The sequence below is a fragment of the Neopelma chrysocephalum genome, unplaced genomic scaffold, assembly GCF_003984885.1.
Source record: "Neopelma chrysocephalum unplaced genomic scaffold, ASM398488v2 Primary Assembly neopelma1_138, whole genome shotgun sequence".
In the NCBI taxonomy this organism is placed as follows: domain Eukaryota; kingdom Metazoa; phylum Chordata; class Aves; order Passeriformes; family Pipridae; genus Neopelma; species Neopelma chrysocephalum.
This window is the reverse complement of record NW_020897800.1, coordinates 5,154,457-5,174,321: the sequence shown is the minus strand read 5'-3', so window position 1 is coordinate 5,174,321 and position 19,865 is coordinate 5,154,457. Positions and strand designations below refer to the sequence as shown.

Here is a 19,865-nt window from a genome sequence, read left to right as displayed (position 1 = left end):
GGTGTCATTCCCAACAGCATCCCGGTGTCATTCCCTAAGTCATTTCAGGGTCGTCACCTACACCATTTTAGTATCATTTCCTAAAGGATCCCAGTGCCATTCCCTACAGCATTCCAGTATCATCTCCTGCAGCATCTCAGCATCATTCCTTAAAGCATCCCAGCGTCATCTCCTAAAGGATTACAGTGCCATTCCCTACACCATCCCAGTATCATTCCCTAAAGCATCTCACCATCCTCCCCTAAAGGATCCCAACATCATTCCTTAGGGCATCCCAGCATCATTCCTTAGGTCATACCAGCATTATGCACTAAAGAATCCAGGTGACAATCCCCTCAAACATCCCAGTGACACCCCGTAAAGCATTCCACTTTACTCCCCTACACCATTCCAGTGCCCTACAGAATCCCAGTATCGTTCCCTACAACACCCCAAACCATTCCAGCCCCATCCCCTCCATCTCCGCTTCTCCCAGTCCCCAGCATTGCACCTCCCCACCCCCAGCAGACCCTGTTCCCCCCTTCCCCCCCGCCCCATGTGCCGCCACAACCTCTATAAATATTCAAAAAGCCGCGTTTTCCGGCCAAGCGCCCAGCTCGGGGTGGGGGCTCCCGGGGGAAATGTTAATAAGAGGGGGCTGCCAGGGATTCCCCCCGGGCAGCGGGAAGGGGGGGCTCAGCCACTCATTTGCCCAGACAAATATCTTGTCGCTCCTCATTACGGTCTTCGTGCCTCAGTTTCCCCACCCGATGCTGCCCAGCGAGGGTCGAGAAGATTCAGGAGGAGTAAGGAAGCAGCAAAAATAAGGAGGAATAACGAGGACAACGAAGTGTGGAGGAAGCCTCCCCCCCACCTAAAAACTTCGGGGGGGGGTGATTTGGGCAAAGCCTGGGCAAACAACCACTAATCGCCGAATCAAGCGGCAATTAAACGCCGCGGCGGCGAGAATAAATCTGCTAACAAGGAGGCAATGCCCCCGCGCTCGGTGTTTGCCCAGCTGATTAACGGGGATGAATCTGAGGGGGATTATCCATCGGGATGAGGCGGCTCCTTTGTCTCCATTCCCCATCCCGAGCTGTCTCAGAGGAGGTATTGGATGCGCGTGTGTCACCCCCGGGAGCCCATCGATGCAGCCTCAGGACTCATAGCGGGATTAATACAGAGGTGCTTTAATCCCTGGGGCTCCCAAAACCTCCAGGATCCCCATTAAAAACTCTCCCATCTTCCAGGCACTCCATGAAAAGGGGCCCAAAAGCTGTCCGGGGATTAACATCCTTTTCCATCCTGTAGTCCCGCGTCGAAGATGTCCCATCCCTTGGCTTAGCTCTCCAAAACGAGAAGGTGGGGAAACAGAGCAGCTTTTAATATTCCAGCGTTGCCATCAATTCCCATCCCGGAGAATTATTCAGATAATAGTTGGATAAACCTGTTATTCTACGGATAATTTATTTCTCCTTTTTTTTCTTTACTTTTTTTTTTTTATCCTACTGAGAAATCCCTCGGCTGCTGCATCCCCAGCAGGAGAAACGGAAAAGCTTTGTGCTCCTATTAAATTAATATTTATTTACTTTCTCCGTGCCCAGCTCTGAGAGGGATGGATGAATAATGCATCACCCCCTGGACACCCAGATAGGAGCTTTGGATCCGACAGATTCGGTGGGATATGGAGAGCCCAGAGGGTGCTGGTGAGGCTGAATGGTCCCAGATGTGCACAGGAGTCCAGATGTGTGCCTGTCTGAGGCCCCAGCACAGCTCTGAGACAGAAGCAAGCCTGTGCAAGCTCTCCAGATGTGCACTCACCTACCTCCTACTTATGCCTCCAGATGTGCACAAATAGAAACCATCCGTCTGTCCAGATGTGCTTGAGCATCCCTGTGCCTTCAGCTGTGTGCCCAGCTGTGACCCTGGGGAGCCCTCCAGCTGTTTGCCCAAACGTGTGTGCATCCCCCAGACCATCCAGCCCTCCCAGATGTGAACATCACAGAGATCCTCCGTGCCCCAGATGTTCGTGGAAAAACCTCCCCTCTCCCCAGCTGTGTCCCAAGAGTCCTCCAGATGTGAACCCCCTTTGGAGCACTTTTGCCTCCCCCCACCCCGATGTGCAAACGTGCTTGGGCCCATTTCATCTGCTGCTGTGCATCCAGATGTGAAGTGCCTTCTTCCTCCCCCTGTCCCAGATGTGGACACCCAGATGTGTGTCCCCCATCCTTCCCCATCACCCCTTCTCCTCCACACCTCCTCTCTCCCCGCCAAGCCCCTCCGGGTTCCCCACATTCCCGACTCCCCCTTTTTCCCCACCTTTGCCCCATTCCAAGCGCCAGTGTAACAATCCCCCCTTAATAAACCTCCCTGAGAAAGCCTCCTATTAAAGAACCCCCCTAAATAACAACCCCCCCTATAACGGACCCCCCTAAACTCCCCCTTCCCTACAGGGGGCTCGCTGGAGGAGGCTCTTTGCTTCCCACATCAGCTCCAGCGCATTAATTAAGTGGCCAATTGCTAATTACGGATTCAATGGCATCATGTGCCGATTCCTGTGTGTTCCCTTCCTCCCCCCAAATTCAAGGCCACTGGTGCTCCCAGCACCCCCGAAGTGTCCTCACCCCTGCCAGCGCCCCCCGGGGTTGGGGTACGTGGCCCCCCCGAGCAGCCGCGGTTCCCCGTGGGGTGAGGGGGTGACGCTGCATTTTGGGGTTCCTTGAGGAGGGTCCCGGGTGGAGGGTGATGGCAGCCCTGTGTGGTGTCACCTAATCTGGTGTGAAGCCAGGGAGCTGCTGCCCCTCTTCCTCCTTCTGCTCCCTCCAATCCGAGGACCCCCCTTTTCCTTTGCTCCCCCAAAAGTCATCCCGATTCCCCTCCACCGTGGAGTCCCCGCCCCGTACGGGACACACCCCCTTCTGCCCCCATCCCGCTTCTCAGGGAGGAGGGGGGGACACAGGGACACCCCCATCTCCCCCCGCCCAGCACAGCGCTGGCCCGTCCCCCCACCCGGGGGCGGCGCCGCGGGCTGAGCCGAGCCGAAGTGAGCTGAGCCGAGCCGAGTCGGGCCGGGCTGAGCTGGGCTGAGCCGCGCTGGACTGAGCCGAGTCGGGCCGGACTGAGCCGAGCCGAACCCAGCCAAGCAGAGTCGAGCTAAACTGAACTGGACCGGGCTGAGCCGAGCTAAGCTGAGCCGGTCTTAGCCGTGCAGGATCGTGTGGTGCTGAGGGGAGCCGAGCCGAGCCGAACTGAGCCGAGCTTTGGCAGAATGCTGCGGTACCTGCTGAAGACGCTGCTGCAGATGAACCTGTTCGCCGACTCGCTGGGGGCCGAAGGCTCCAACTCCTCGCTCCTGCTCGGCATCAACCGCTCCATCGCTGCACTCCACCTGCCCGATCTCGCCCCCGGGAATGGTACGTGGCCCCCGGTCCCGGTACGTGGTCCCCGGTCCCGCTGTCCTCCCGTCCCGGGGTTCCCATTTCTGGTCCAGACAGGATGCTGAAAGTAGCTCGCAGCCCCCCCATCCCAGTCGGGACCCCACCAGCACCGACACTGGGCTCCTAACCTGATCCCGTGGCCCCAAACCGGGACCTGGCCCATGTCCCAACTTCGAGACGGACCTGATGCCCCCAAACCGTCCCCGTCAGTCCCGAGTCCAGGACTGACCCCGTCGTCCCACCAGGTCCATGTCCCCATTCCGGGACCGGCTCCCTGTCCCCAGACCAACTCCCGGGAGTGATGCTATGTCCCCAGATAGTGTCCATGACCCCAAACCGAGACCAGACTGCTGTCCCCAAGTCAGGACCGACCCAATGTCCCCAAACTAGCCCTGTGTTCCCAAATCCTGATGCAGGAGAAGTCCTCGTTCCCAAACTGTCCCTGTGTTCCTACATCAACCTCCAGACTGTGAGCTGGGACAGACATGTCATTCCCAAATTGTTCCTATGTCCCCGGACCAATCTCCAGACCCCAAGGTGGAGGTGACCCGGTGTACTCAAACAGTCCCTATGTCCCCACGCCCATCCTCAGTCTCTGAACCAGGACCAGTCCCATGTCCCCCGACCGTCCCTGTGTCCCCAAACCAACTCCCAGACACTGAGTTGGGACGGACTCCATGTCCCCAAACCAGACCCGTGTCACCAAACTATTTCTACATTCCTAAACCATCCCAGTGTCCCCCAATCAGATCCGTGTCCCCTAATTCTCTCCATGTCCCCAAACCAGCCCCGTGTCCCCTAGCTGGGACAGAGCGGGGGGAGAGGGGCGGGGGATGATGGAGGGGGTGTCTGCCTGAATTTTAACCCCATTTTGGGCTTTTTCCCTCTTTTTTGGTCTGAACGTCCCCCCTCCATCTGGCCCTGGGTGGCTGGTGAGGGAGGGGGTGTCCCCAAACCCCGCGGGACCGCCTGCCCCTGCACAGCCGGCTGGGCACAGGAGGGGGTCTGGCTTGACCCCCCGCTCATCCCAATTAGCCACCGGGCCCAGCTGCGGCCCCCTCAGTCCCCGCTGTGCCCCCCGGGGGTACCCGGTACCCCGCAGCATCCCTCCCGTCCCCATGGCAGCCACATCCTGTCCCCATGGCAACCCCGCGGGCGCCCCAAATTGCAGCCCCCCCCCCTTACATCCCGCCACAAGACTCTTGGGGCAGGAGCAGGGGAAAGGAGACAACGTGTGCATGTGTGTGCGTGTATGTGCAGGCATGTGCATGTATGTGCGGTGTGCATGTATGTGCATGTGTGTGAATGTGTGTGCACGCATGTGCATGTATGCACAGCGTGCAGGTATGTGCATGTATGTGCAGTGTGCATTTATGGGCATGTATGTGCAATGTGCCTGTGTGTGCATGTATGTGCGTGTATGTGCAGTGTGCATTTATGCGCATGCATGTGCATTGTGCATGTATGCACGAGTGTGTGCATATATATGTGTGTGTGTACCTCTGCATGCCTACACATGCATGTCTAAGGACACACACGCCCCTGCATGAATGCACACGTGTGTGCCGGTGTGTGTGTGTCTGTAACTACACACACACGCGTGTGCAGGCGTGTCTGTGCATGTATGTGCCTGCAGTGGCATGTTCCTGTGCGCACAGTGACACACAGTGACACTTGGGGACCGACCTCCCGAGCCAACCCCGGGCGGCGCTGGGGACACGCGGGGTTCAGCCCAGCCGGCCCCGGCATTTAGGAGCATTAATTATGCCGGCATTAATGAGCATCCATTAATTCCCATGCCCCAGCGGGGAGAATTTTCCTGCGATGGCCCCACAGATCCAATATGGGGCTTTTTTAAACTTAAATTTAAGCGTTTCCCGCAGCCCGGAGTTACTGGCTCTGCTATGGAAAATCAGCACTTGCAGATGATGGAAAAATCATGATGGAAAAAAACCTGTTTGGGGGAGAATTTAGCCCCAATTCCATTTCCGCAGGGATGCCCGGTTGGAAACTGGGTGGAAAAGGGCCATTACTGGCAGCGGAGCTGCTTTGTCCCACTGTCCCTGCCTGAGCCTGCTCCCTCCCCACCGGCACCCACCCTGGGATGGGGCAGAGGGGGATACACGGGGCTGAGACCTCGCCACACTTCATCTCATCTCCTGCTCTTCAAGCAAAGCAGGGGCTGGATCCAGGAAGGCGCCGCACGGAGCTTTGGAGGATGCTCAGCCCCCTCAAGCCCCACCTCCCCACGCCCCTAATCTTTCCCGCAGGGTCCCACTCTCAGCTGGAGGACACGGCCCCTCGCATCGTGGAGCACCCCACGGATCTCCTGGTCTCCAAGGGGGAACCGGCCACGCTGAGCTGCAAGGCCGAGGGGCGCCCGGCCCCGGCAGTGGAGTGGTACAAAGACGGGGAGCGGGTGGAGACGGACCGGGAGGATCCCCGCTCTCACCGCACCCTCCTGCCCGGCGGCTCCCTCTTCTTCCTCCGCATCCTGCACGGGCGGCGGGGGAAGCCCGACGAGGGGGTCTATGTCTGCGTGGCCAGGAATTACCTGGGGGAGGCCACCAGCCGGAACGCTTCCCTGGCGGTGGCCGGTGAGTCCTGGGGAGAGGGAGAGGGGCTGAGGGGTGATTTGGGTGGGGGTTTAGGGGTCTGGTGCCACCGCGGAGCTCAACCCGCTGTGGGACCAGGGGCTCTCACATCCCCGGGCGTGGCGCTGCCAAGGGAAAAGAGGGGGAAAGAGATAAAAGCAGGGAAAATAAATGAGAAGAAGGGTAAATGAAGCATTTGGAAATAAATAAAAGAAGTGAAGAGAAAAGGAAAGAAATTTCAGTAAGTTCGAAAGAAGCGAAAAACATTGGAAATAAATGAAACTGAGAGGAAAGAAATGAAAAAAAAGAGGAAATGAGTGAAAGTAGATGGAAAGAGTAAAGTGAAAGTAAGTGAAAATGAATGAAAATAGGAGAAAAGAAATTAAAACATAGGTGAAAAAAAATGAATTGAAGTGACAAGAAGTGAAAATAAATGAAAAAATAAAATAAGTGAAAATAAGTGAAGAAAAATAAAAATAATGAAAAAATGAAAATAATTGGAAATAAGTGAAAATAAGTGAAAATTACTGAAAAGAAGTGAAAATAAGTAAAAATAAATTGCAATATATGAAAACAACACAAAAGAAATTAAAAGAAGTGAAAATACTTGGAAACTAATGAAAATGAGAATAAACAAAAATAATTGCAACAAAACAAAACCAGGTGAAAATAACCGAAAACATTTGAAAATCAAGTAAAATCAAGGAAGAAAAATTAAAATCAGCTAAAGCCAACGCAGACGGTGTCCCAGGCGCCACTCCCAGGGCTGGGGAGCTGAGGCCGGGCTGGTGTGTCCCCCCAGTGCTGCGGGACGATTTCCGGCAGCCCCCCGGGGATGTGGTGGTGGCGGCGGGAGAACCGGCCGTGCTGGAGTGTGTCCCGCCCCGCGGCCATCCCGAGCCCAGCGTCTCCTGGAAGAAGAACGGAGTCCGGCTCAGCGACAAGGACGAGCACCTGACGGTGAGGGACGGGGCGGGGGGCACAAAACCGGGGCAGAGTGTTACCATGAGGATGTGGGATAAGGTAGGGATAGAGGATGCAGTAGGAGCGTGGGATGTGAGAGGGATACAGGACGGGGATGTGGAATGCGGGATTCGATGGGGGTGCGAAGGGGATTGGGGATGTGATGGGGATGTGGGATGTGGTGGGAATATGGGTGCAGTGAGGATACAGAATGTGATGGGGAGGCGATGGAGAAGTGGAATGTGATGGGGATGGGGAATGCAACAGAGATCTGTGATTCAGTGGAGATACAGGATGGGATGGGGATGGGGGATGCAATGAGGATGCAATGGGAACGTATGACGTGATGAGGGTGTGATGCAGTGAGGATGTGGGATATGATGGGGACGTGATGGGCATGTGGGATGCAGCGGAGAGTTCGGATGCAATGAGGATGTGGGATGTGACTGGGATACAGGATGAGATGGGGATGTGGGAATGGGGATGTGGGATGCATAAGAGATTTGGGATGCAATGGAGATATGGGATGTCATGAGGGTGTAAGTGCAATGGGAATGTGAGAAGCAGTGAGGATGCGGGATGTGATGGAGATACGGAATGCAGTCAGGACGAGAGGTGCAATAAGGGTTTGGGATGCAGTGGGAGTATGAGATACAGTGGAGATGCAGGATGCAATGGGGATGCTGGATTTGATGGGGATGGGGGATGTGATGTGCTTCGCCCAGATCCGTGGAGGGAAGCTGATGGTGGCCAGTACCCGCAAGAGCGACGCCGGTGTCTACGTCTGCGTGGCCACCAACGTGGTGGGGGAGAGGGACAGCGAGCCGGCCGAGCTGGTGGTCTTTGGTGCGTGGGGTGTAATGTTTGGGGTGTTGAGGGGTGGGTGACATCCTGGCGGGACTGACAGCTGCCCCACAGAGCGCCCGGCGTTTGGCAAGAGGCCCCTGAACCAGGCAGTGCTGGTGGAGGGGACAGCAGAGTTCGCCTGCGAGGCCGTGGGGGATCCCCAGCCAGCGGCGCGGTGGCACAAGGAGGAGGGCGAGATGCCACTGGGAAGGTGAGCAGAGGGTGAGAGGGCTGATGCAGGGCACCAGGGCCATCGGTGCAGGGCTCTGCACTGCAGCTGGGTGGCATTACTGTGTGCCAGCCTGGCATCCCCGTGACATCAAGTATCCCATCACATCTTATATCCCCACGCACCCTCCATCCTCAGCACATCCTGCATCCCTATTGCACCTCAAGTCCTCATTGCATCCTGCTTCTCTGTTGCATCCCATATCCCCATCACATCCCACATCCTCACCACATTTCACATCCCCCAGTGCATCCCTCATTTTCCTTGCATCCCAGATGCCTGTTGTGCCCACATCCCCATCACATCCCACATCCTCAGTGCATCCCTTGGCACCCCACCCTGTCCTGGTGCCCTGGCACTCTGCTGGTGCCACGTCCTCACGGGGTTCCCCCCAGGTGGGAGGTGCTGCCGGACAACACCCTGCGGATCAGCCGGCTGCGAGCAGAGGACGAGGGCACCTACACCTGTGTGGCCGATAACAGCGTGGGCAGGTCGGAGGCATCCGGCACCCTCACCGTGCATGGTAAGAGGGGCCCTGGGGAGCACCCTTAGGTGCTGGTGGAGTGCCTGGGCAAGCCCTTGTCTCTCCCCACACTGTGGCAGTGCCCCCCCAGCTCGTCACTGGGCCCCGCGACCAGGCTGTCACCCCTGGCCAGAGCGTGACCTTCCAGTGCCAGAGTAAGGGCAACCCACCGCCTGCTGTCTTCTGGCAGAAGGAGGGGAGCCAGGTCTGTGCCCATCTCTGTCCACATTCCTGTCCCCATCCTTGACCCCAGACCCAGCTGTAGCCCCGTCCTCATCCCAGTTCCCACCCCACCCATGTCCACATTCCATCCTCATCCCAATCCCATCACTGTCCCCGGTCCATTTCCATTCCACCTCATCCCCATTATCATCCCCATCCCCATCCCAATTCTCAGCCCATCAGCATCTCAACCCCATCCCAATCTTATCCCATCTCATCCTCCTCTCACCTCATCCCCACCCAGTCCCCATCACCATCCCATCCCAGTCCTTATCCCATCCCTTACCCTTTTTCACCCCAATACCAATTCTCATCCCATTCCATTCCATTCTATTCCATCTCATCCCTTCACATCCCATCCCATTCCTGTCCCCATGCCCATCCCTGTCCCCACCTTGTCCCACCCCACCTCTCCCTCCTCCCCTACTCAGCCCCCTCCCTCCCCAGACCCTGCTGTTCCCGGGCCAGCCCCCGCTCCCCTCCAGCCGTGTTTGGGTGAGCCCTGGAGGTGCCATGACCATCGCCAATGTCCAGCCCGGTGACACCGGCCACTACCTGTGCCAGGCCATCAGTGTGGCTGGCAGCGTCCTGGCCAGGGCACGCCTGGACGTGATGGGGGGTAAGTCTGGCACCAGCATAGAACTGGCACATTTGGTGCATGAGTGGCACCCACCACACCACCCAGCGATTCCCGGTTTTCCCCCCGTAGCACCCACCGAGCTCCACCCGCCAGTGGTCAGCCCCGTTCCCGCTAACCGGACGGTGCTGCCGGTGGGGGCCACGGCACGGCTGCCTTGTGGGGTGTGGGGCGGTGACCCCCCGGGCAGCGTGGGGTGGCTGAAGGACGGCAGTGCCCTGGTGGGTGCCCAGTCCCGCGCCAGCCTGCTGGAGAACGGCACCCTGCAGATCACCGGCCTCCGGGTGAGCCGGCCCCGGCAGGGGCACCCGTGGGGGTACTGCAGGGAGGGGAGAGGGGCAGTGGGTGTGGGAGGGGTGCAAAGGGAGGTGGGTGCTCAGGTTGGTGGGTACAAGCAGTGCTGGGGCTCAGGGTGATGGGTACAAAGGGTGATGGGTGCTCAGGGTAGTGGGTACAAAGGGCGGTGTGTGCCCAGGGGGTGGGTGCCGAGGTGATGGGTGCTCAGGGTGATGGGGCAGGAGCTCTTCCCCCCTACAGGTGAGAGACTCTGGGCTCTATGAGTGCGTGGCCACCAGCCCAGCGGGCGAGACACGCTGGGGCAGCTCCCTGGAGGTGCAAGGTGGGTCACAAGGATGTCACTGCACCGGGGACACCATGGCACCAGGGACAAAGCAACCCCAGACCTCCACGCATCTCTCTGCAGGTGATGAATCTGACCTCTTCCCACCTTCCCCTGTGCCTGGAGTCCTCCCCGGGCCACCCTCCACCCCTGTGGTCACCAACATCACCAAAAGCAGTGTCACCCTGAGCTGGAAAGCGAACAAGGACAGCGATGCCACCCATGTCACCTCTTACATAGTGGAGGCTTTCAGGTATCACTCAAGCATCCCCTCTGGCTGCAGGGATGATGTGGTGGCCCGGTACCACCCTGTCATGGGTCACCCCTGTCCCTTGGCAGCCAGGCAGTGGGTGGCCCGTGGCGGACGGTGGCAGCTGATGTGGAGGGTGAGACCCACACGGTGAGCGGCCTCGTCCCTGACACCGTCTACCTGTTCCTGGTGCGGGCGGTCAACGCCTACGGGCTCAGTGACCCCAGCGGCATCTCAGAGCCTGTGCACACCCAAGGTGAGACCCAGTGGCGACATTGGTGGAGGTGTCTGTGAACCCACCATCCACTTCCACTTGGTGACACACATGGAGGTGCCTGTGCACCCAAAACCTTTGGGTCCATCCTTGCCCAGTGGTGCCAGTGGAGCTTCCCATGTATCCACCATGGGAACGTGGTGTCACCGTGGCCTCTCCATTCGGTGACGCCAGCGGGGATGTCCATGGACCCTCCATTCTCTCATGCTTCCAGCAGATGCCAGCCCCACGGAGCAAGGGCTGGACCCCGAGCAGGTGCAGCGGGAGCTGGCCCAAGTGGCTGTGCACCTGCAGGAGCCCGTGGTGCTGCCGCTGGGCGCCGTCCGCCTCTCCTGGACCGTGAGTGCCGCACCCCGCTGCCAGCACGGGGCTCCCGGTGCCGAGCATCCCCCCATCCCGCCCTCCCCTTGGCTCCGCAGGTGGAGCGCCCAGCGCCCTTCCTTCAGGGCTACCGCGTGCTGTACCGGCGGCGTGGTGGCCGCTGGGAGGAGGCGCGGGCGGTGCGGGCGCCGGAGGAGCGGGAGGCCCTGCTCACCGAGCTGCGCCGGGGCCAGGACTACGAGGTCAAGGTCCGACCCTATTTCCGTCAGCTCCATGGTCCGGACAGCGCCGTGCGCACTCTGCGCACCCCAGAGGCGGGTGAGTGTAGGAGTGGAGGGGGAGGTGGGACAACCTCCCAGGGGACAACCTGGAGGTGACATCCCATGTGTCCCCTACCGGCAGCCCCCAGCGCCCCCCCGCGAGCTGTCAGTGTGGCTGGGAACGGCACCAGTGTCCGCATCTCGTGGCAGCCACCGCCACTGGCCGAGCAGAACGGCGTCATCCGGGATTACCGGGTAAGGGTGGACAGAAGCAGGGACGTAGCAGGTCCCCTCTGTCCACCCATGGCACCATGTCATGGTGTCCCTCATCTTTTCCCCCTCGCTCCCAGATTTGGTGCCTGGGCAATGAGAGCCGCTACCATATCAACCAGAGCGTGGAGGGGACGGTGCTGGCGACAGTGCTGCGGGGACTGGTCCCCGGGGTCCCTTACCACGCCGAAGTTGCCGCCGCCACTGCCGCCGGTGTGGGCGCTCGCAGCGCCCCTGTCCCCATCCGCGTCGGTGAGTCTCCTGTCACCGCCGCACCTACGGGTGGGGAGTGTCGGGGGTCACCCACTGCGGCGCTGCGGATGGCTGCTCGGCATCCCACCGGTGTGTCCCCCTTCCCCGTGTCACTCGCAGCCCCCCCGATGGAGCGGGATGCGGAGCCAGCAGGCGGGAGCAGCGTGGCCGAGCGTTTGGCTGAGGTGGCCCGGCAGCCAGCCTTCATCGCCGGCGTCGGCAGCGCTTGCTGGGTCGTTCTCGCCGCCTTCGCCGCTTGGGTCTACAGCCGCCGCCGCAGGAAGAAGGAGCTCAGCCACTTCACCGGTACAGAGGGGTGCTACCCCTGGGACCCCCCACCCCTCACTCATCACCCACCAGCCACCTACTTCCCCTCTCTTTGCAGCCTCCTTTGCCTACACACCCACCGGTAAGCCCATAGGTGGCGCGGGGTCCCGGCGCGGCCTCTCGCCGCCCTCATCCCGCTCTCTTTCCGCAGTCGCCTTCCCGGCTCCAGCGCGCGGCAGCCCCAGGTAATCCCCCGGGTATCCCCCGCCTTCTCCAGGAGCCCCAGCGCTGACCAACAGCACCCCTTCACCCCGTCTCCTTGCAGGGCAGCCGTCGGCAGTGGTTACCCGTGGCTGGCGGACGCGTGGCACGGTGGCGGCACAGCCAGTGCTGCCGGTTGCTTGGGCACCGCTGAGAGATACTACAATGGTGAGGGGTCAGCACGGGGACGGGTGGGTGGCTCTGACTGGGGGGGTCATAGTCAGCCCTGATGGTGGCAGCCGCCCTCTGCAGACGCCGGCATCACCCGTTACATCGCCCAGACGGAGCAGTTTGGGGCGGGGGCCGGCGAGGGGCCGGTTTACAGCACCATCGAGGCGGACAGTGAGGATCTCTGCACCTTCCCCCGTCCCTTCTCGCAGTATGGGACCCCCTATCCCGGGGTGGGTCCTCAGCCGATGGATGCTGCAGCCGCCCAGGCACCCCGAGGATGGGCTGAGCACGGTAGGGTGGTGGGATGGGTGGGGGGACACAGGGGGGCTGGGGGTGCGGTGCCCTCCCCACAGCCCCCCCAGCATCCCACCTTGCCGCAGGGGCCAAAGCAAAGCTGGGGCAAGCGGTGAAACTGCCAACGGTGAGTTGGACGGAGCTGCTGCCCCCTCCACCTTCAGCCAGCGAGCTTAGCCAGTGCACCCAGGAGAAGGAGGAGGAGGAAGAAGAGGATGAAGAGGAAGAGGCAACCGGAGGGTGAGTGTGGAGGCTTGGGGGGGCAGGGGCCTGCTGCCCCCAGCACGCACCCTGTGGTCTCTGCCCTGCAGGTCGGGGATGGAGGTGTGGTACCCCGGTGAGGACATCCCCTGTGCCACTGCTGCATCCTCGCCCACCACCTCCTCCGGCTGCCGGTCCACCACCACCCTGACGCCATCGCCCCGCGCCACCGAGGACATTCCCCGCCTCCATGACTTCGACAGCTCCCGCCTGCCCCGGTAGGAGATGGGCCTCGCTTGGTATGGCCGTGCCATTGGGGTTTGGATGTCCCATTGAGGTCCAAGTGTCCCACCACGGTCTGGGTGTTCTGTTGTGATTCAGCCATGTTGTCACTATCCAACTGTGCTCTGCCATCATGGTCCAACTGTGTCATTGGGGTCCAGATGTCCCACCATGGTCCAGATGTTCCATCACAATCCATCCATCTTGTCACTATTCAGCCCTGCTGTGCTGTCATGGTCCAGCCATGCCATTGAGGTCCAGATGTGCCATCTGAGGGCCAGGTGTCCTGTTGAGGTCTGGGTGTCCCACTGCGATCCAGCCATGTTGTCATGACCCAGTCCCACTGTTCCACCATGGTCTGGCCTTGCCACTGGAGTCAGGATGTCCCACCAGGGTCCGGATGACCCACCACAGTCTGGGTGTCCCATCACAACCCAACCATGTTGTCACAATCTGGTCCTGCCATACCACCATGGTCTGGCTGTGCCATAGGGGTCTGGATGTCCTGCTGGAGTCTGGATGTCCCAGCGTGGCCCAGGTGTCCCTTTGTGATAATTCCATGATGTCACCACCCACCCCTGCCCTCCAGCTGTGCCCCGGCCATGCTGTCAGGTCACATCCATGACAGTGTCAGCTGACTGGGGCATAAGAATTCAGCTACACCATCACAAGCCAGCTGGGACATCATCATCCAGCTGTGCTGTCGTGGCCCAGCTCTGCCATGATCCAGCGGTGCCATCGCAAGCCAGCAGTGCCATCACAATGCTGGCACGTCACTGCACTCCAGCCGTACTGTTGCAATTGAGCCACATGGTTGCAATCCAGCTGTGCCATGATCCAGCTGTGTGGCTGCAATCCAGCTGTGCCATGATCCAGCTGTGTGGCTGCAATCCAGCTGTGACATCCGGGGCCAGCTGCATCATTGCCATCCAACTGTGTGCTTGAAATCCAGCTGTGCTGTGACCCAGCTGTGCAGCTGAAAGCTGTGTGGTTGTAATCCAGCTGAGCAGCTGTTATCCAGCTGTGCTCCAGCTGTGTCATTGCAGGCTGGCTGTGCCATTACAACCTCGCCAGGCTGTGGCTTGTGATCCAGCTGTGCTCCTCCCCTGCAGCTGTGCCACTGCACTCATCCATCTGCCCTTTGCCAGTCCAGCTGTGTGACTGCGATCCAGATGTGGCACTGCCATCCAGCTGTGGTGCTTCAGCCCACCCACACCAGTGCCATCCAGCTGTGCCAACACCCCATGTCTTCCCCTGGCTCTGGCACAGCTCTGGAGGGATTGTGCCAGCCAGCACTGTGGTGGCCACCGAGCCCCCCATCCCACTTCCCCCACCCCGGCTTCATCCCACCCCCTCTTTGCCAGGAGACCCCCCCACAGCACCGGCACCCCCCCACAGGCACCCAGTCCCCCAGTGACTCCGGATGCCAGCGAGGGCCACCCACCCCGAGCCCGCTGCCCCCCCGGCACAGGTGAGCCCTGGGGGGCCGGTTTGGGTGGGTGGGTATCACACTGGCTGTGTGGGGAGGCTGACGCTGCCATCCCCCCAGGGAAACACCGCGGGGCGGCCCCTAAAAGTCGCCTGAAGCCCAAATGCAGCCGCTACTGCCGGGAAAAGCAGACGGGAGGTGAGTGGGGGGGAAAAATTAGGGGCTCCAGGTGGGTTCGGGAGTGCTCAGCCCTCTCCTCCCTCTCCACCGCAGACCTGCCGCCGCCGCCTCTGCCGCCGCCGGGAGAGACCCCCGGCCCCTCTCCGGAGCGGGAACCCAGCGGGGCCGAGCGCAGGGTCGCCCATCGCCCGGCCCGCGGCGGTAAGCCAGGGCCAGCGGCTGGGTGACAAAGGGTTTGGGGGTGTCACTGCCGAACCCCAACCTTGTCTCCTCCCCTGCAGACGAGCTCGTCCCTTACAGCAAGCCCTCCTGCCTGCCCCGCGGGCAGGTGTCTGGCAGCTGCTCCACCACAGGCAGCGTCTCGTCCCGCGGCTCCGCCAGCTCCCGGGACCACGGCTCGGGGCGCAGCCGGATCCCGGCGGAGCGCGGCGAAGGGAGCGGCCATCGCCGCCGCCCGGGGGCCGCATTGCCCGGCCCGTCGCAGGAGAAGCGATAAAGTGGAGGGCAAGCCGGTGACAGGGTTGGGGACACGGAGGGACGTTCTTTAATTTCTGGGTGGCGCCATGTAAATAGGGTTGCACAGAGCCAGCGGCCGGTGGGCGTCAGAGTGAGGGGGGACAGGGGTGCTCGGGGTGGGACAAGGATAATCACAAGGGATGAGGACCCTGGGGAGGGACAAGGATGCTCAGGGAGGGAGGAGGATATCTGGGGAGGGATGAGGACCCTGGGGACAAGGACGGTAGGGAAGCATAAGGATGCAATTTGGAGGACGAGGATGCTCAGGGAGACCAAGGACAGCCATGAGGAATGAGGACCCTGGGAAGGGATGAGGATGCTCAGGAGGGACAAGGAAGATGCTTGGGGAAGGAGGAGGAGCCTGGGGACAGAGACAATTGTTCAGAGAGGGATGAGGACACTGGGGAGGGATGAGGATGCTGGAGAGGGATAAGGTTGATGCTTAAGCAGGGCAAAGATCCTGGGGACAAGGACAGTTTGGAGGAACAAGGATGCTGGGAAAGGACAAGGATGGCTGTGAGGGATAAGGATGATTGAAATGGATGGGGACAGTTGGGATGAGATTACAAGAGAGGGACAAGGACACTGCAGATGGTTTAAGGTGCTGGTGAATGGCAAGGAGGGTGGGGGACAAGGATGCCTGGAAGCAAGAGGACACAGGGAAAGGACAAGGTTGCTTGGGAAGGACAAGGACAGTAGTAAGGGATGAGGAGGATAGTTGCAGGGGGATGAGGACAGTGGGAAGGGACAAGGACACTTGATGCGTGGGGCAAAAATAATTAGAGAAGGATGAGGACACTCAGAAGGGCTCAGGACCCTGGGAATGAGGATGATTAGAAGAGACAAAGACACTCGGAGGAGGCACAGGTGGCTTGGGAAGGATGAGGATACTTGGGAGCGACAAGGATGGTTGAGGTGGGACAAGGATGCTGAGGAAGGACATGGGCTGTCAGAAATGACAAGGACAGTTGGGAGAAATGGGAATGGTCAGCAGGCCTGGGGATGGTCAGGGGAACAATCCTGGGGAAGGACAAGGACACCTGGGATGGACAACAGTGCTTGGGGTGGACAAGGATAGTTGGGGAGGATGAGGATGTTGGGGAAGGATGAGGGCACTGGGGAGGGACGAGGACACTGTGGAGGGGTGTGGACACTTAGAGGGGATGTGGACTCTTGGGAAGAATGAGGATCCTGGGGAGGAATGAGGAATTTGGGAAAGTATGGGGACACTGAGGAGGGATGGGGACACTGTGGAAGTATAGAACACTTGGGAAGGGCAAGGACACTGGAGAAAGAGGGACACCCACCCACCTTGGTGCCACCCACCCTTTGTGAGTGGCTTTTCCTAGTAAAGAGCCCCTTTTTGGGGAACTGCCTAATAAAACTGGATTTTAGCCGAGCCGAGGGGACTCTGGCCTTGCTGCGTCCTGCACCCTGGGGACCTCCATGCTCCTGTTCCTCCTGTCCCCAGCTCACCACCTGCCCTGGCCCAGGGGCTGCCACTCCCTGACCCCTGGCCACCTGGCAAGAAAAGGGAACATTTTCCAGCACCCCGTAACAGATGGAACTCCCTTCCACCCCCAGTGCCCGTCACCCCAGCATCAGGGCACCGCTCACCGTTCTGTGTGATGCCCAGAGCTACCTCTGCCCCAACTCTCTGTGGGACCCCCAGCGCTGTCCCCCAGTCCCAGGTGGTGGTTGGGACCCCAGGTGAGAAGACCCGCTCCAAGGGTGATGGTGGCGGTGAGGGACCTGCGGGAGATGGTGGCATCACCATGGTGCCATGACAGAGACACCTTCCCCAGGGAGGTGACAGTCCTTGGGGTCAGAGAGGGGGTCAGGGACCCTTCACTCACCCCTGTAAGGCCCGTCAGTGTCCTCAAGGCTGTAGCAGAGGCCATCGACGGCCACGGCCAGTGCGCGGGCGAAGCTGGCGTCCAGCAGGAAGGAGCCATCGCAGGAGCTCACGAGGCTGCAGCGGGCGCTGGCAAAGTTGTCCTCCGAGACGGACCCCCAGCCGTTCAGCAGAGACCCCCCCGGCGAGCCCCTCGTTGCCGTCCGCTCTTCCTCCTCCTCTTCTTCCTCCTCCTCCTCCCCCTCCTCCTCCTCCTCGCCCAGCTCGGAGGCTGGTGGCCCGTAGATGTAGCCGTAGGTGTGCAGTGGTGAGAAGGACTGTGGCACGGTTGGTGCTGGGGGTCTATGGGGGACATGGTGCGGACATTGATGGCACCAGGGGGCACTGCCATCGTGGGAGTGTCCCACGGGGATGGGGAATACCTGAGGCAGGTGGTGTCCTGGTCCATCTCCAGGTCCTCAGCCACCTGCTGCTGCGTGAGGACCCCGTCGCTGAACGCTGGCGAGAGGCGCCCGGTGACTGGGGACCTGTCCCTTGGGTGCCTGGTGTCTGGGGACATGTCCTTGGGGTACCTGGTAGCCAGGAACATGTCCCTTGGCTGCCTGGTCTCCAGTGATGTGTCCCTGGTGTGGCTAGTGGCTGGGGACCTGTCCTTGGGGTACCTGGTGCCCAAGAACATGTCCCTCCGGTGACCAGTTACTGGGGACACCTCTTCAGGATGCCTGGTGACTGGGGATGTGTCCCTTATGTGTCCAGTGGATGGGGATGTGTCCTTTATGTGCCCAGTGTCTGGTGACATGTCCTCAGGGTACCTGGTGACCAGAAATATCATGAAGGGACATCCCTTGGGTGCCTGGTCACCAGTGATGGGTCCCTGGGGTGCCTGGTAGCTGAAGATGTGCCCTTGGGGTACCTGGTGCCCAAGAACTTGTCCCTGCGGTGCTCAGGGACTGGTGGCATCTCCTCAGGGTGTCTGGTGACTGGGGATGTGTCCCTGAGGTGCCCAGTGGCTGGCGATGTGTCCTTGGGATGCCTCATGGCTGGTGACATGTTCTCAGGGTACCTGCTGGACAGGAACATGTCACTTGGGTGCCTGGTCACCAGTGACAGGCCCCTGGGGTGCCTGTTGGCTGGGGGCATGTCCTTGGCATACCTAGTGGCCAGGAACTTGTCCCTGCAGTGCCTGGTAGCTGGGGACATCTCCTTGGGGAGCCTGGTGCCTGGGGACATCTCCTGGGGCAGCCTCATGCCTGGGGATGTGTCCCTTGGGTGCTGGCTGGCTGGGGACATGTCCTTGGGGTGCCTAGTGGATGGTGACATGTCCCTCTGGCATTTGGTCCCTGGTAATGGGTCCCTGGGGCACCTGGTGACCAGGGATGTGTCCTCAGGGTGCCTGGCGGCCAAGACTGTGTCTCTCTGGTGCTTGGTGGCTGGTGACATGTCCCTGGGATTTCTGGGGACTGGGGACACATCCTTGGGGTGCCTGCTAGACAGGAGCATGTCCTTGGGGCCCTCAGTGATGAGGGACATGTCCCGGGGGTGCCTCGTGGCCAGTGACACATCCCTGGGGCTCTCAGTGGTCGGGGATGTGTCCCTGGGGCGTTGGGTGAGTGGAGGTGTGTCCCTGGGGATCCCAGTGGATGGGGACAGGTCCTTGGGGTGCCTGGTGACCGGGGATGTGTCCCTGGGGCACACGGTGGCTGGGGACCTGCAAGTGCAAGCAACATGTTGGGTTTTGCAGCACGGGGTTTGGGTGCAGGGCACCCGTCTGGATGGGGACACTCAGACTCACCGTGTCACCGGTGGGTGCCGGGCATGGGGTGGTCTCGGGGGTGTCACTGGTGACCCGGTGACACCGGAGGCCAGTGAAGCACTGCCCCGACGTGGTTTTGGGGAGCTGAAGAACGGCAGCTGCCCGTTCCCTCTGTCCATCATGGCAGCAGTGGTGTCACCCTCGTGTCCCCTTCGCTGAGGCCACCTGGCTGCTGGCCCAAAATCTGTCCCCCACTCACCTCCACTTCCAGTGACAGGGACATGGTTGGGGCCAGCCGTGAGCACTGGGGTGCTGTGCACTTGATGCAGCTCTGCGTGGGGGATGTGGGACACTGAGCCGTGGGCCACCTCCCCGGTGCCCCCCTCATCCCCCCGCGTGTCCCCCATACCCACCTCTCTTGCGAATGTGCTCCCAGGGTGCTGGGTTTGGGGTGCTGGGCGAGGTGTGCACCCCGGGGTGCCCCCCGCCGCAGCACCCCGTGTCCCCGAGGGGCGGCGGGTGCCCCCCACGGGGGCTGCTGCAGTTGGGGGGCGTGGGGGGGCCAAGGCTCGGCGGCTCCAGGGAGAGGGCTGGGAGGGTAAGAGAGGTCATGGGTGCTGAGCTCTGTGCCCCTTGTCCCCTCTGCCCTCGGGTCTGTGTGTCCTCAAGTCCTTGCTGCCTCCAGACAGGCAGCGGGGACCACCGAGGTGGGGTTCCCATGGCACTGGGGTCCCAGGCAGAGGGTTGGGGTCTTGGGCACATTTTGCTGGTCCCATAGCACATTGTGAGGGTCCTAGGCCTGGGTGGGGGTTCCCATGGCATCAGGTTAGGGGTCCTATGGTACCGGGTGAGGGGCCCAGAATATCCTGTGTGGGGGCTCCATGGCAGAGAGTGGGGTTTCTATGGCACTGGGTGGAGGTCCCAGCCCTGGGGTTCACTGCAGGGGTGAGGGTCCCATGGCACTAGGTGGGGGTCCCAGC

The 19,865-nt window shown here is 60.7% G+C and overlaps 2 protein-coding genes across 2 annotated transcripts in view; one reads left to right on the top strand and one right to left on the bottom strand.

The window, feature by feature from the left end:
• Positions 1-3,247: 3,247 nt before the first annotated feature.
• Positions 3,248-15,291, top strand: ROBO3 (roundabout guidance receptor 3). The gene is given in 27 exon segments (XM_027699243.1): positions 3,248-3,392; positions 5,687-6,013; positions 6,813-6,970; positions 7,699-7,819; positions 7,892-8,030; positions 8,444-8,571; positions 8,652-8,776; positions 9,241-9,412; positions 9,503-9,714; positions 9,968-10,049; positions 10,134-10,302; positions 10,389-10,555; positions 10,791-10,912; positions 10,993-11,212; positions 11,297-11,409; positions 11,505-11,687; positions 11,811-11,982; positions 12,062-12,085; positions 12,155-12,188; positions 12,269-12,372; positions 12,457-12,765; positions 12,768-12,909; positions 12,981-13,148; positions 14,517-14,623; positions 14,702-14,779; positions 14,855-14,962; positions 15,043-15,291. Coding segments are annotated over 27 exon segments (4,044 nt in total). The 3' UTR covers positions 15,258-15,291.
• Positions 15,292-16,333: 1,042 nt separating this feature from the next.
• Positions 16,334-19,865, bottom strand: part of ROBO4 (roundabout guidance receptor 4) — a 7,195-nt gene continuing 3,663 nt past the window's right edge. Inside the window, exons 12-21 of the mRNA XM_027699322.1 lie at positions 19,299-19,475; positions 18,925-19,216; positions 18,286-18,840; positions 18,167-18,198; positions 18,046-18,136; positions 17,795-17,944; positions 17,555-17,704; positions 17,134-17,474; positions 16,895-17,029; positions 16,334-16,798 (exon numbers count right to left, since the gene is read on the bottom strand). Of these exons, the coding sequence (XP_027555123.1) occupies positions 16,653-16,798; positions 16,895-17,029; positions 17,134-17,474; positions 17,555-17,704; positions 17,795-17,944; positions 18,046-18,136; positions 18,167-18,198; positions 18,286-18,840; positions 18,925-19,216; positions 19,299-19,475 (2,069 nt within the window). The 3' untranslated portion in view covers positions 16,334-16,652. The remainder of the gene's footprint in view (positions 16,799-16,894; positions 17,030-17,133; positions 17,475-17,554; positions 17,705-17,794; positions 17,945-18,045; positions 18,137-18,166; positions 18,199-18,285; positions 18,841-18,924; positions 19,217-19,298; positions 19,476-19,865) is intronic.